The 16,686-nt window shown below is 33.6% G+C and overlaps 1 protein-coding gene across 12 annotated transcripts in view; it reads left to right on the forward strand.

Annotated features, from left to right (window-relative positions):
* The window catches only part of LOC124367080 (RNA-binding protein Musashi homolog Rbp6), a 1,248,673-nt gene that overhangs the window by 861,315 nt on the left and 370,672 nt on the right, over positions 1-16,686 (forward strand). For all 12 annotated transcript variants that reach the window (XM_046823725.1, XM_046823728.1, XM_046823720.1 and 9 more), the window contains one exon: positions 7,671-7,712. In XM_046823725.1, coding sequence (XP_046679681.1) covers positions 7,671-7,712 — 42 coding nt within the window. The remainder of the gene's footprint in view (positions 1-7,670; positions 7,713-16,686) is intronic.

Below are 16,686 nucleotides of genomic sequence, written 5' to 3' on the forward strand. Positions count from 1 at the left end.
ATTGGTATGGGTGTTCACACAGGTAGAGTCCAAATATTACGTTCACCATGTTATCGGTCATAATCTTGGAGGAATGGATTTTATGTCTGTTCCATCCTTTTTCAGTGAAAGCGAGCAAGGGAGCTACATTCCTTAAAAAATCTTTAAGGCCACTCAAACGGTCATCGTCCGCAGTAAACTAGACCTTTCGAAAAAACCTTTATACTCCGGTATCTCGGCTTTTCCGGTCATTTATATTGCTCTCCTGGACATCCATTTGATTTTCTAGGGACAAAATATTTTACTGGCATCTTAAGGATTAGTAAGGACACTAATACTTTGTTCCGAAACACCCTTGTCTCCAACCCAAACCTCGTGTACAAGTAGCATACAGGACCACATTATTAGCACCAATCAACAACAACAATAACAACACTATTATATGTATGAACAACGATCTCGCATTAGCGAACGTAGGAGGAAAGGGAAAAGGATGCACGAAGCTGGGTGATACTGGAGAAAAATGCTGATAAAATGAGAAGAGAAGAGGGAATTTTATGGCTAAAGCTAGACAAAGAGGACTAATTCTTTATTAATAACGGTGGTCCAGAATTTTGGGAGTATCTTCACCAGAGAAGTGGAAGAGATTCTAAGGGAGTTTAAACGTGTTGTAAGTTATTAATAAAGTAGTTTTGGCAATTAAAAATAAAAATTGTTAACTTCAATACGATAAAGATATCAGAAAGTACCGTACGAAGTACACAATGTATCATCAGTAATTGCTTAAGATTTGTAGCTCAGGAGTCTAAAGCCAATCTGCATTGTAAAAACACACACAATCTGGTTTTACGGTACAGAAATTGAATGAAAATTTCTCTTAAAACAGATATCTTTCGTGAGCCGCGCTAGATTTGGTAGAGGTTAAAATGGAAAGGTATCAAAAGGGTTTTAAAATACGACATGATATTATTTTCTCAGATCAAATTCCTCTAAACCATCAGACGCGTAAATAAACGTTAATTCCACCTAAGCTAACTCTAGACAGACTTAAAGTGGTAATTTCCAGTATCGTTATCTAGTAGGTCGGTTTTAACCGTAATATCCTGGGAAAAATATAATCTGAGAAAATCCGTTTCATTTTTAAACATTTCATTCCTGTATAGATTTCATAGAAGGACCAGATTATGTGCTTATACAGCTTAAATGACACTCGGCTCCAAGAATGTACTGTAAATTAATAAATTTAAAACCATAATGTACACTCGTTGTCATTCTGACTGTACGATATCGTGTACGTTACGTCGTTCCAAAACAAAGCGCCGGCGAAGAGACAGCCGCTGTAAAGCTATATAGCGTCAAGTGCAAGTATTCTCTAGTATGTATGCGCCAACTTTGCCACTTCCCTACCAACTTGCGCAATTTTACTTCTCAATGTGTACATACACTTGAGTTAAAGTTCGCCGCCCCCGAGCGGTCAACCGTGCTGCCTACTTCCTTGCACCCCTTCATCAGTTCCTTCCGTTGGAATCTGCGCTGCGAATAGGAAGTACCCTGTAAGTGTATCCACGGGACACTGGTTAAGTGGTGCTTGTATTTTAGTCGAGAGTTTCCTTGTGGTGTCCTCATTGGATTAACGAGTGATTGGTTTATATAATTATAGTGTATTCAAAAATGTAGGCTTACTATTAAATAACATTTCAGTTGCACTTAATTATTTTATTAGAGCGCTTCAACGATTTTTTTCAATTAGGATAAGAAGCTGAGAAAACTCTCATTACACTTAGTTTTTTACCTTCTGAAGTAACTTGAGTTTATATGGTAATATACATGATTATTTCAAATGGCGAAAGCTATAAAACTATTACTTTGGTGCACCAAATCAAGCAGACATAAATTTTGACATTCCATCACCTACTTAAAGTTTTCATTTGCAAGAGAAATAATTTCGCCACTGCCAATAGCTTTTACACGTATTACAATTTATGAGAACTCGAAATAGGCTAGAGTTAAAAAAATTAAGTGACTGCATATCTCTATTTAACTGACAATAAACATTTATAACATAATCTTTAGCAGGTGTTATTTGGATTTTCTGTCCACTTAAGACCAGCTCATTAATCATATCACCGTGCGCCCAAGGATCATGAACTTGTTTTGATCCTAAAGGATTTGAAAATGAAGTATTTATCGCAAAATCAAAACGGAGAATAGTAAAACATACCAGTATCAACTTTGAATTATTATACTGTCTTACATTAAACATTTCAAATCATACTGAAAGCTGAAATGTTCTTGTTTTCGTTCTTACATGCAGGAAACATTATCTCTACTCATTTAAGGTTAATTTATTTAAGATCCACTTAAAACAAGAAGCTGAGGCACATATTATTACACTTGACCTAAGAGGAGTTATTAGATATTCAGAATGGGAAAAAAGTAAAGTAAAATTAAAAAAGATGTCTTATTTTACCAGTAGAAGTTAGGGCTAAGAAGCCTTCTATAACACAACCTGGGGACCAACGGTTTAAAAGTGACTTCCAAACCACCACCAATGGCCGGGCAGGCGGACTGCTTGCAAGGACAAGATCGCTCAGTGGTCGCCCATACAAGCAGCAGCCAAACTAGACGTTGCTTGATCCGGTTATCTTGCGATAACCGTTGTACCCGCTACACTGCACCATTGCGAAAGCATAGTGGTAGTGCCACCTTCTGTGGAGATCCATGATGGAAGAATGATAGCGAGATAAAACTCTCAAGTCATATCACCTTGGAAGCATAGGAGGCTAGGTCTGTTCCAGCCTCCTCCTGTTAGAGCAGGAGTGGACAGTATATCCTCATTTTGTGTGTGTAAGCTAGCGCCAACCTTTGACTCTTATGGAGCTCCATCCACTTTAGCAGTCATCATCTGCAATATACTACTAGGTGCAATATGTTTGGGTTGTAATAATATTTTTACTCATGATGACTTCCCTAAAGACAGAACAATGTAAAGGTTTCGTCATTCCTCGAGGAATTGTAGGGAATTGTTTTAATTTTGTAACCGTCCCAAATATGAACAGATTGAGATAGTTTTGTTTATGTAGTGTGTACACAAGCTATCGCGTTAGATAGTTACTTGTTTTCAATTATTCATCGTTTAAGAAATTTGCATTTTTATAAAATATGATTTAAGACAATCATATTGTTACAATATAATATTACTTAGGGAAATTATATCTTATACAAATAAAACTACGTCACTGCCTTAGGGCATCTCTCATTTATATATAGACAGCAGCAAATTTAATATCCTTATATTAAATATATTTGCCCTAATTATAATACGTACTAGCTGTTTCCCGCGGCTTCGCACGCGTCTCTTAAGCTTTGCCCGTATATTTCTTTGCCTTCAAATAGTGTTTGGATATTTTAATATACGTAACTGCTGTGTTGTAATTGCAGTTTATAATGTGCAGGCGCTTTGATAACTTTTATATCTTGCAGTACAGCCTGGTGGTTAGTTACATCAATGGGCATTGCGTATAAACCTTCTACATAGAAAAATACAAATTTTCATAGTGATCGGTCCAATAGTTTCTGAGTCTATAAAGGACAAACACACAAACATTCATTTTTATATATTATGATTGCAGAAACAGTTTTAAACAAAATTTGTCGTTTCTCTTAAGCTTACTCTATGCTTTAAAACTATAAGTGTAAAGAAATTTATATATAAATATATTTTTTTGTCGCATTATATATGTTTACAAAGAACAGCTGATTAAAAATTTGAAAAGACTCTTTCACTTAATAACATATGTTTGCTGCAATGCATTTCTTACGGGTATTTCTGTAACCAGTGGGGCGGAATCCTGAATCGGGAAAGGGATAAAAAGTATCCTATAACCTTCTACAGATCAAGACGAACAAATTAAAAAAAAAAATTAGGCGAATCCGTCCAGCCGTTTGTGAGTGATGCTGTTACACACGAACAGTTTCATTTTTATATATATAGATCGAAAAATTCAGTTTAAAACGAATAAATACTTATGGAATTATACAGAAGTATTTACAATTTTTACCTGTTTTCAGAAAAGATATCTGAAAGGAAAGTGATAAATATATATTTATCTAAAAATATTATCCTAATCAAAATCTATAGCACCAAAATGGGTCTAGTGTTTGATTCATAAATTGGATTCATTTAAAATTTAAAGATTGGCACAGTAAATTAAGACATCTATTTTTCATTGGTATTATATACTCGTATATACCTGTTGAAATAACCTCAATTTCATGTACCTTAAGGTCCATTTATGGTTGGAAGACTCTTAAGCACTTCAAAATCCGACCTCGTCGTTTAATCTAACCATTCTCAAAAAACCATATACCCACATTTTTGTTAAATTCTTATTTGTATATAACAACATAAACAAACTAATTCAAAAATATTTGAAATTTCAAGTTTATGGAAAATTTGAAGAAAATAAATTGAAGCGAGTTGCCTAATCATAAATTGATTCTGTAGGTTTCTTACACATTTTACAGTATCCCGTATGTTATACGTATGTTACCATTAGAGTCGTTACTCGTGCATGGCATTTTTAGTGCCCTGTTTAAGACGGTAACTTTCAAAAAGGATCTCATTCCATTTCCCTCATTCCTTTATTACATAACGGATGACACGCGGGAAATGTAAAACTAGAACGATGGGAACGGCTGTTTTTCTAATCAAACTTATCCCGAAACAAATCTGAACGCGGAGCGGGACACATTGAATACTAAAACCTGATTGAAATTCTGAATACAACCGAGAAGGAATTTATAAATAACCCGGCCGTAATTTAGTGGCACAGTAAATAAGACGGCGAAATGTATGTTCTTGGTAAGTAACTCGGGCGGTGCGCGGCTACTTTTTATGCGTTTTTACCTTTCTGCAAATAAACTACCGCATTAGCAAACTCCGCCGATGTTTATTTACGGCCGAGTAAATTCACCTTAATGACCCAACTAAAGTGGTTTTTAAAATGTTCATCTCACTTTTTCACGGCAAGTTTCTTTTGTAACAGCGCCCGGTTGGGTGGGTATCAACTTTTTCGAAGAATTTCGGTCAGTATTATTTCTGTGAATCGACACATTAAACACCGAACACGTCGAAAGCGAGGTTTCGTGAAAGTAAGGAATGTAACAGTAATTAGGTTTCTATAAGGCTTCACTTTGTAGGGAGTGCCGATGGTCGATCAGTATTTTTCTACTTTTTACGTATTCATGGGAGTTGTCGTAATGGAATTTTAATTTAACAATAAAAAAATCTTCTAACCCCTAAATCGATTGTACCACCATAATTGTGGAACCGATGAGCTGTGCAGGGGTCTCCCCTAGTTGAGCAGGAGAAGACCCGCAGGGTTACCCCAGGGTTTCCCCATCTGCCACTGTCATAGCTATGTCATCACGGTAAGCCAAGGCTTGACTTGAACGTTTTGATCCTCCAAGAGGAATCTCCACCCGCGCCTCTGATAAACTTGAGTCCGCATTTTGTCCTTGGATTAAATTAGATTTATCGTTTTTTACCCTCCATTTAATAAATTGTATTTTAACTGTAGAAAATATCACTTTTGGGACCACCGAATTGAAAAATGATGTTTTAGAAAAGTTTTATAAATATATGAATATTTAAATTTAATTATCGTCTGATACCAGAGTTACGGACCTTATTGGACTTAATTAGGCATTCTCCTTGGTAAATTCACAGATATGCCTTTACACTTGATTTCTTCAAGGACCATGTTTAATCAATAAAGTAAAACATTTAAGACAAATACTTCAGCGATTTTCATAAAAATTTGTACAATTAATATTGGATTCTACAGTAGATCTTTATGTGTCCCAGCATATATGCAAAAAATTCTAGCAAAAAATTAACAAATTCTTTAACTTGGGGTAAATACAGTTAGTATGACGCTAGGAACCATACGTCATGTTATTATCAAATTCGGAATACTATTGTTGTTTACAGAAATATTTCCCGATACATAAATAAACTACTGAATCTTTATAGAGCCAAATTAATGAGGGTTTATATTTCATGAAAGTATAAATATAAAACAACCCCTATCCCCTTTCGAGATTATTCCAAAATATGCACTAATATCATTGTTTTTAAATAATATATTTGAAATCATAAGGACACAACTCTACGGAATTCGTAGAATCAGCGAAATAATTGTGTAAAAGGAGACAACAAACCACAAACTTCCAGATTACAAGTCGAAAATATCAAAATAATCAACCAAAATTGTTGCTATAAGTAATCGGAAATATCGAGAAACCGTACCGAATATATCTAGATAACCAAACATAAGTATGGAATAACCAACTGGTATTTTGATATTGATGTAATCAATCACAAATATCCACATAACTAACCATAAATATTGAGAAACCAACCTCAAATATCCTAATGTTGAGGTTGTCCCAAGACCATATTCAAGCCTTAATAACACTGCCATGAAGGGTCTCTTGGAGCGGAATCTGCGGTCCTCTCAGAGCGCGGTTTCTTTAAAACCTGATTTCTCTGAAGAAACCAAAACGATCTATTACTAACAGTTCCTTCACACAATTGGAGATAATGTTACCTCATTCCAAATGTGACCGACCGTACGGTTGATATCATATGAGCAAAACAGTTTTTCCCATCATGTTTTCTGTTGGAATCATGAGGCCATTTGAGATGTTAAAGCATTATGGTTAATCAACTCATGCTTAACTGCTAGTATTCTTAAAACTGTTGTGGACGTCCAAGTAAACACATATATAAACTAAATTTTACTTTTTTTTAATTTTATTTTATGTTTTTATTGGTTGATTCATTATAGACTGGAATGAATGAATAACATTAATATAATGAATGTGTTCCTTTCTTTAATAGTTATGACCTAAAATTATCAATAGGAAAGGTACATAATGTATTTTTGTAGTATTTTCATTATACGACTTTATTGAAGATAATTATTTATTACAATTTTAGTTCTAATTTTATTTGCTCTTTCTTAGGTCTTTGCAACCAATACCATAAATGAAGGTATCTGCTTCTCATCAAGTATTTGCAAAATATTTCCTTCTATTGTCCAAGGACAGTCCTTACAAATAATCAAGAAGGAAAATAAATCCAACAAGAAAAAAGGATACGTATCACTGGCTCTGACACTTTTATCTTAGAATTTTTTTAATAAAGAAGGCTATTGATATTATTTCAAGACTTTAATTATGGCAATTTTCAACGTGGCATGAACAAGAAGACATAGATGATGCATATTCTAACTTCCATAAAAATAGAGAACATACATTACCATTATTTTAGAACAGTATAATAAAATGTGAGGCCTATTTTAATTATAAGAAAAATAGTAGTTTATTTTTTACTCTGAGCAATTTGTTAATTCACACCAGACAAACAAAGCTTATTTTGTGTACTAACATAGCTGAAATCTGGTTCCAGTTTTTTCTGTGAAGACCTGAAAGTAGTGTCTCGTTTCATCGAGAGCCACGGATATACTGAAAATTCATTTAAGCTTTAAGCTCAAATTGGGACCTTTACAAATCTAATTACCTCAAACATGACCATATTAAAACAGAAACTTTCACTTGAATCACATAATTTCATTATTAATGGTCTAGTAGAATGTTCACTATATAGATTTTGTCTTTTGCAGATTGACCCCAAAGTCGCCTTCCCCAGAAGAGCACATCCCAAAAGTAAGTAGACTGTTTTTGTTATGCTGTATGTAATTGCTTATATATGGCAATTTTGTAATGTGTTTGTCCTTAGTGTGGAAATTGATCAAATGTGAAGATTTTACGAGAAGGTAGCAAGTTGTTACTGTATTTTCCTATTATTTTCCATCAGAAGCATCTGTCAGAATTCAGAAACTAAAGCATGTGAAAGTTATGATTGTGAAACTGCATTGGTTTCAAATTGTATCATATTTAATAATCCTATAAAAGCCATCATATAAAAATAGTTGAACATCCTAATTAAATTTTTAACGCAACCGAATATAATTAGCAACTTAATATAAATTGCTTGTAACTCAATATTTTATATGAATGTAAACGTAAAGACTCAGTTTACTCAGATAGTAATTTACAAAAAGTAATCAATTATTACCCCGCATCACGCACCCCCTACGATTTGTAACACTGCCATGGTCAGCGCGTATACACTTTGTTAGAGATTTGATCCCAAAAATCTGCAATGGTGTCAAGGCTTGTGAGTGTGCGGGCCAGGGGACATTTTGTATTACCACGTTCAAGAAAATCAAAGATCCATTGAAACTACTTCACATTGTAGCATTACTCGTCAAACATTTTGTGTCCCCAAAACCTCCGTACACCCTTATAAGATACAACCCGGACAATGGAACCCCCCATTCACGTCAGTCTTACTCGTAGCTTTATGATCAAGAACTAACTTCATTAACCCCGAAATATGCAAAACATCGCATCAAATCAGCCAGGAAGAAAATTGACTTTGGACTTGGCGGCGTCGGTTCTCATCCAATGTTTCTTGTACAACTCGGCAGGGTGCGATCCAATATTTTCTGCCCCGATTGGGTGGAAGATTTCAAAATGAATAAGTGACGCTCGCCGCTTCACTCGGCCGCGCTCCGAGATCGCTCCAGCGCTCCGTGAAGCGGCAGTGTAAGAAAGGAGTAGAATGTGTAATTTCCTCCGAAGCGAGAGTGCCGCTCATGCCCTTGCATAAGTAAATACTGGAGCCGGCGCTTACCCGAATTACACTGGAGGTAGCGCAATCGGCTGTATCCACGCTTATTAATACACTTGGAGCTCTCCAGATATACTGGCCTGAGAGGCTGAATCTAATGCCCCATTTAAATACCACCCCTCCGCCTCGATCCGTTGTTTACCCCCCACCCCTCCCCCCTCCGAGCTGTTATCATTTCTTATTTGTAACTTTCTTATTGGTTTCCTCCTCTTGGCTGCAAGGGAAGTATCGGAATTGACCTCTTTCTACAGATCTACTTCCGCTTTTATTACCTTTTTCTGCTGCTCTCCGTTCTTGAATCTTGGATGCACACTGAGACATCGTTGCTCACGCCGGAATGTACCTTCTTTCTTGAGAGGTTAAAAACAGCCAAGAGAACTGCTTCACTAGAAGTTTTCAGGATTTCAGAAAGATTTCCCTCACCATTTATTTAATTGATGAAAGATTAACGCCTAACGTTTTGCACTGATACACTGTTCCTGATTTCGAAATATACCGTATTAGATGGTGGTCGTTACAAAACAAACCAAACGCTTGGCGATTTTAGGGAATCCCGATTTCCGAGCGGTCTAAGATATAGCACAGTGGAAAATCCTGTTTGTGACCTAACGTTTTTTATCAGTATACTGTACCTACTCTTCGCTTATTTTGTTTGATAAGGTCCAGTGGCCCTTGAAGACATACAGAATAAGACTTCAAAGTAATTAGGCCTCTCCTTTTTATCTAAAAAAGATAAAAAGAAAGATAGGAAGAACTATTAAAGAATGTTTAAAAACAATCTAGCATGCTACATTTCGTTGGGTACGTACACAAAACCCAAGATTTGATCGGATCTCTATTTTCAAAACCAGTAATAAAAATCATCGCCATTGTGATACTTAAAGTTATAGTGCCTGACTACATCATAAATGATTATGCATTTGATTTACAACGTTGACAAAACAATGATAAAAGTTCAATCATTGTTTTCAAACAAACGCTTTGTTATTCATTTTAATTATGAACAGTAGCTGATTCCATTAAATCAGTGTAATATCATACCATCCAAAAGTTTAACAGAATTTTATTTGTTTTATCTATAATATTATATAAAAATAGGTGTCTGTGTGTTGGTGTGTGTGTTTTTTTGTGTGTTTTACTCAATTACGTGAAAACTACTGGACTGATTTTACAGAAGTTTTACATGGACTTTCTCAGGGTTAACATATAGGTCTATTCTTTTTTCTACAATTCCTCCGGCTACACCCCACTGTTTAAAAAATTTGTGAGAAATTCCATCTAGGTCTCTGAAGTTGCATTACATAAAGCAAAAACTGTTAAAACAGAAAGGACCTGTTAAATACAACTGTTCTGTGCAAACATTGTTACTTAACAGCACAATGATATCTTTATATATATTTAACCACTATTTAAAATAAATTTACATTTATAGTGTGGAAGCATAGAGTAAGCTTGATAGTAACGACACTTTTTATTTCAATCTTTTATGCAACCGTTGTTGAGCACAGATTAAGAAAATGTCCAGGTAAAAAAATACTTTCAACTAACTATACATTTTGGAAAATATTAAGTATGCGGTACTTTGTCACTACTGTAATGCGGATATAAAATATACAGTTATTATCTAACGTCCACTATAAATTTAGACCTATAAACCCATCTTATTTGTTTTTGGTAAGAGTAGGCTTTCCATACCTGTGTTTATATTTTCTCCTTAATCGGAAAACAAAACAAAATCAACTATGGCACAAATATACTAAGACCTGAGTAAATTATAATAGCCACAATATACACTTTTTACATATTATCGTGATCGTGGCAAAGCCAAACTCAACATTGGCGTCTGTAATAAAGTTCACTCGAATCAGAAGTGCACATACACGTACAAAGCCTACGAAATTGCGAGCGAAGCCGCGGGTAAATGCTAGTATAGAACTATTGTATAAGTGTTATTAGGAACGACTATATATTATTAAGCTTTTCATTTGACTTTACTTCTAAGTATTTGTGTTTGTAGTCAAGTTACTTAGATTATGTTTTATGTTTACGTGCTATTGGTTTGACTTTGACACTAGATAAAATAAGGAGGCTGATTAAGCAAATATAATGTAGCATTATAATATCGGTATAATATTTGATACTAACACTGAGTACTACATGTTGCATTATTTTAATCGAATTACGATAATATTAATTCTTTTGTAAAATAAAAGCCTTATTTTACTATTTCATAAGAATTTCTCTTGAACAAATAAATATGTTCCGTAATTCAGGAAATGTAGGACTCATCGTGGATATTACCCAAAGAATTTTCTCGGAGAATAAATTAATAGATGTTCATATAATTGTTGTATCGAAGTTGTATTGATAACATTCTATTCCTATAACTCGATGATTTAATAATTCTGATTTCTACATGTCAGATTATTACAAACACAAACAATTATTAATAATTAAACTGGAACAAAAGTAATTAACCCGTAGTGATTTATTATTTTATCAAACACAATTGTATTGTATTGTATGTCATTTTGTCAATACCTGTGTGATGAGCCATTCTATTGCAAATACAAGTATAGGGATTTAGGGAAATTTTGCTTTAACTTTATTTTTGATATTGCTTCTTCCAGCTTTCTATATTTTCTACACAATAGGAGATATGAAATTTACGTCATACAACATATTGTGTATTCTTTTAGTTATAATCCTATTAAAAACGTAATTAACTGTGATTTCAATTTTAATCTAAAATAATGTTTACCCAGTATATATTTTTTATAATTTTTGCAGTATTTTTACATTAATTAATGTATAAAGTTATGCATATATAATAATTATGTTTTTTGTTTCTTTCCCCAAAACTTATGTTTATCCTTATGTTTAGTGATTAATATTACATTTTGATGCTTGACAACATTAATATATTATATTTTGACGATTGCTTACAATTACGTTACTTCTAAGTGTTTACTGTTGTCCTCTAAAGTGTATAACAGTAGAAAGTATGGGTAGGGTACTATAAGAGGACCCGGTTTCTTATATCGAAATTGGCAAACGATATATTACTTAATCATAACCATCGATATAATCAATCGATACTGATTAATTATTTTGAATCATTAACTTAAAGTAATCTACATCAACAGCTGTAAACACTTTCAAATAATACTCTTAATATTATATTTTAATTATTTATAAGTTACATTTTATTATTAAAAATGACAGTCGATTTTAGAAAACTAAACGACATTGCAGTAAAAATATGATAAGACATGTTTTTTGTGACTTCAACATGTTGGACTCGTACCGAAAACCCATTATGTGAAATTTGTGGGAAATAAACAACTGTAACTGTAAGAGGAGCAAATATTGTCGTCTTCAGTTTTGCTAATTTTGGTTATAATAATTTGTTTGAACACTGTAAATATTAAATTCACATTTTAATTTAAAACATATGATTGTTATTGAGGACTATAGATACTTTTATATCGATTGATAGTGTAGGATTTCAAATGCAAATATTAGGTATCGATGATTACATTCTTCGATATAAAAAAACCGGGTCCGCTATCGTACCCTACCCGAAATTATAATGCATGTACAGTCAATGTCGGCGACTCCGGTACTAATATGGACCGTCGCTCACAGCGATTCCTGGAACTAGTATGGACCATCGCTCAGAGCGACTCTGTATTAATATGGGCGGTCACTCAAATCGAGTCTACTGAAATGGAACGTCGCTCACAGCGATCCCTGGTACTAGTATAAACCATCGCTTACAGCAAATCCTGGAACTAGTATTGAGTTGACCATGGCGCACAGCGACTTCAAACTTCTATGGTCCGTTGGTCACAGCAGTCGAGTACTATTAGTACTACTATAGATTGTCGCTCACAGTGATTCCCAGCTTTACTATGGACTGTCGTTTACAGCGATCCTCGGCACTAAAAAGGGGAAAATAAACCAAGCTTTGTCAAATTGATTACAATGGACATGCAGGTATTGTACATTGTAGTTCAATGTTCTTTTTCTTTCCTCTGCATCAATTATCTACTCATTGTAGTCTATTTTACATTGGTCTGGTGCTCATACGCGCTTGCATTTACGCACTTTCTAGATCGATTGAACAAAAGGAATAGTTCATATTTTGGTACCGTTGTGTTCAGAACATACTGTTCTTGTATGTGGTATATTTTTGCTCACTGCAGCTGCATGTACGCAGCGCTGCATAATAAATCCCAGCTGATATTCGAAAACCTGCTAACCTTTTGGTCAAATGTTTATCACGTTTTTTTTATATATAGTTTAACGCTAGTTTGTTGTTCTTCTTTCTTAAAGTTTAAAAATGTACTCTTAGATTGAAGTGCCGATTTAAAAATTGGTGTTAGCATAATAGTTAAAAGCTGTTCTAACTAAAACAGAACATTGGAATTGTATCCAAAGGTTCATTTATACATACACCAACAACTAAAATAACAGGAACTGTTTTAATTTTTCCTATATTCAACGAATAGAATTTCGTTGCATTTGGCACATAAGGCACATATATAAGTTTGAAGTGTTAGAGTTGACTTTGATTATGATACCATTCAAAAACTTATAAATGATGCTATTTTGAAACATAAAGTGACATTTTTTGTTCTTTTTATCGGCTTAACATAAATACCAAATTTTAACTTATTAGCATTAATTCTTATTGAGATAGCTGATTGAAATAAAAGAACTAATTGTTCGATATGAAGCGAGATGGACACATGTTCATATGGACTTTTTCCTTTTTATTGTGCCGTTCTCTCGTGAAACACTATAGATAATGTATACATGAAAATATTAAAAAGATATGTCAACTAAACAAAGGTAAAACCCAAAACTCGAATAACAAGTGCTTCAGAGTATAAATTAAATGCTAAACGGAAAAAGAAGCTATATAAAGGAATTTTGTGAAATGTACTCGTGATGAACGGGTTCCTTAACCTTGTAAATTCAGGATTCAAGAGGTTAAGGGAGGCCACAAAAGTAGTGCAATCTGCATATCGAATGATAAGATGGAATGAAAAAAAGCTCGTTTATATTTACAGTATTACTCTCACATGATTCCTACCTTTTTGGCTGTCCTATAAACCTCTCTAAACGTAAAGTCACCACAAAGACCCTCCAATGCAGATAGCTCTATTGAATAAAAGAAGACGGAAACAAAACAGCGTTAACCATTAGGGTGTCAGTAATGACACGCTGTTTACTGTTTGCGGGGGGGGGGGGGGGTGAGACCGGCAAACCGCGACAAATTGTGTGACAAACAGCGTAAATTGTGTTACAAAGTGAACCTGGCGAACACGCCGCCACATAGTGTAATCCACACTAGAGAGTGTAGTGTGGCCACCGTACGTGGCTTGTAGAGCTTGTTGTGTTGGTTTAATGTAGTCTAGACACAAGTGGCCACCTCTGCCCGCTTCATCAGCCACTGTAACGGACAAAACATACTTTGCACTTGCTGTGTTGCAAATTCGTTGTTCGCACATGTAATACAAAGAAGTAGTCAGTTAGAAACGTGAGAAAAGTCTCTATGTACACATACTGAATAAAACCCTATTAAAGTATAAAATTTAAAAAAAAGATATGTGTTATATTATATTTTGTACCTGTCCCAAAGAGAATGTCCATCTGTGTTGTAGTGATGTAGAACCAGAACGTGACCTTTCTTGTTCTAAAAATCAAAAACAAAACAATGAATAATTCTATTATTACAGTTACTGAACTATATTATTCGAAAAACTGTTCAGCAATAATAGACACTTTTGTATAAAAATGTTTCAAATAAAAAAAAAATATCAATAAAAAAATTTTAAACTGTCAAGAAAGAATAATTTATTAATCATAGCATTGCATCTTACGAGCCCCAATTTCTCGCATTCGACTCCGAATTCCTCAATAACTATTTTATTACAAGACCTATTTTATTACCTTTCTAGAAGTAATAAGCTAAGAAGTACAGGCTTTAATTAACTCTTTGCCCTTGATTATGCTCAATATATTTCACTACTTCGCAATTCACTATCGAAGCATTGTCTGAGGTGTGTTCATTAAATGTTTCATTATTTTTACTAAAAACGAAGAAGTAAAGAGGGGAGATTATAAACCACCCTTTATTTTTAATTAATAAAAAAATCGTTTTTGTGGAATCTATATTGATTTGATGTACCTATATATGCACGTTTATAGCTCAGATCGTGCAATTAAAACGTTGAATGCCAGAAAAAATTAACTATTAGTAAAATAATAATATATTTACAAATTTAAGTTTAAATATACTTTAAGTGGTAAAAAGTATTGGAAATGATTGGACGTGGAAAATTATTAAGAACTATCGAAAATCCTTTGAATGGAAGAATAAAAGAAATATTGTTTGATTGTCAAAATAGTTATTGATAAAATCAAATATGTCACAGAGCATATTATTAAACTTTGATTAAAAGACAAATTTAAAAAAAATGTAAGTTAGTATGAAATTAATCAGAATCAAACTAGGTGAACATAAAATTTTGTAAATCAAGACGTGAGGCCGCCACAGTGCAAGCAGCAAATGTTTGTAAGTGAACTGTTATAATAATCAAGCTTATCGTATAATAAGTTGAATACCCCGATTACAACAGTAATGTGGAAGCAAGCGTGCATGCACATATTTCCTGGGGGACCCAGAATGCTTTTACTTTAGTTTCACGATAAAAGTAATCTGGTTCCTTTATGCTCCCAATTTAGACTTTATGATTAAAACTAACATCTTTGCCGACCAAGCGAACCTGAAAACATTCAATACAAAATAAAGAAGTGTTTAGTAGAGAAGACAAGGAAGTAATGATAGCCCCACAGGTTACAAATAATCGTGAAGAGGTTTATGGTTATCAAAAAAAGAGGGAAGTTCGATAGTTTTATGAGCTTTGAAATATTCAATAAAACTGTTTAAAAAAATCCTATTACAATTTTTGTCTAAACTGTTAAATTGTGTTACATATTATTTGATACAATTTCCATAAAATATTTGTTATTTTTACTAAATTTATTCTCTAGTGATGTATTGTTTAGTGACATTTAGATACGTATCGTTGATTGGAAACTAGTGACACATTGTGTGACATAGAATAGTGCAACATTGTTGACTAAGGATCGGTGATGATATATTATAACCTATTGTGACATGATGATTAATAGTTAGTGACATAATGTTTATTTACTGTTAGTTTTATTTACAGTTAGTACTGTATTGTTGATTTAGTAGTAGTGTTATATTGTTTTTGACAGCTAGTGATTTATTGCTTATTGACAGACAGTGACGTGTTGATTGACAGCTAGTACAAATATAAAATCAGTATTGCAATGTTTTTATTCTGTGTACTCAATGATTTTACTTGTGCCCTGTAAAAAATGAGGTACAACTGTAACACCTCTATTCTGGACATGATTTCTTGAGCGTATTACTAAATAAAATTAATTAAACCACCTGGAATTTTGGGGCCAGATATCATATTAATGTATCTGGATACTACACCATTATGGTTGTCATCTAGTTTTTACGTAGTTGCTTCAAAGTAATTACTCATAAAAAACATCTGGAAATAAATGTAGGCGAAATGGAAATATTATCTTGAATGGCTACTTGTAATCTTTTATCGTTTAATATTTGTAAAGCACTACTAATTATAATGTAGACTATAAAATAAAACAATCAAAAGTTACGTTCAAAATTTGTTTTCAAGTTTAATTTTTCGATTAAATTGATTTACGAATAAGCGAGAAGAGAAATGATTTAGTGTAATAATATTATTATCAAGGTATAAGTTTTAAAACTCGTGTAGCCAGAAGAGACAACGCGAGAAAAAGATTCAAATGGAACCTTCAAAGGAATACGTGCCCTTAGCAAACAATAGAGGCTGGTAAGAAGTCCTCAA

This window comes from Homalodisca vitripennis, chromosome 8 (assembly GCF_021130785.1).
Source record: "Homalodisca vitripennis isolate AUS2020 chromosome 8, UT_GWSS_2.1, whole genome shotgun sequence".
Lineage (NCBI taxonomy): Eukaryota > Metazoa > Arthropoda > Insecta > Hemiptera > Cicadellidae > Homalodisca > Homalodisca vitripennis.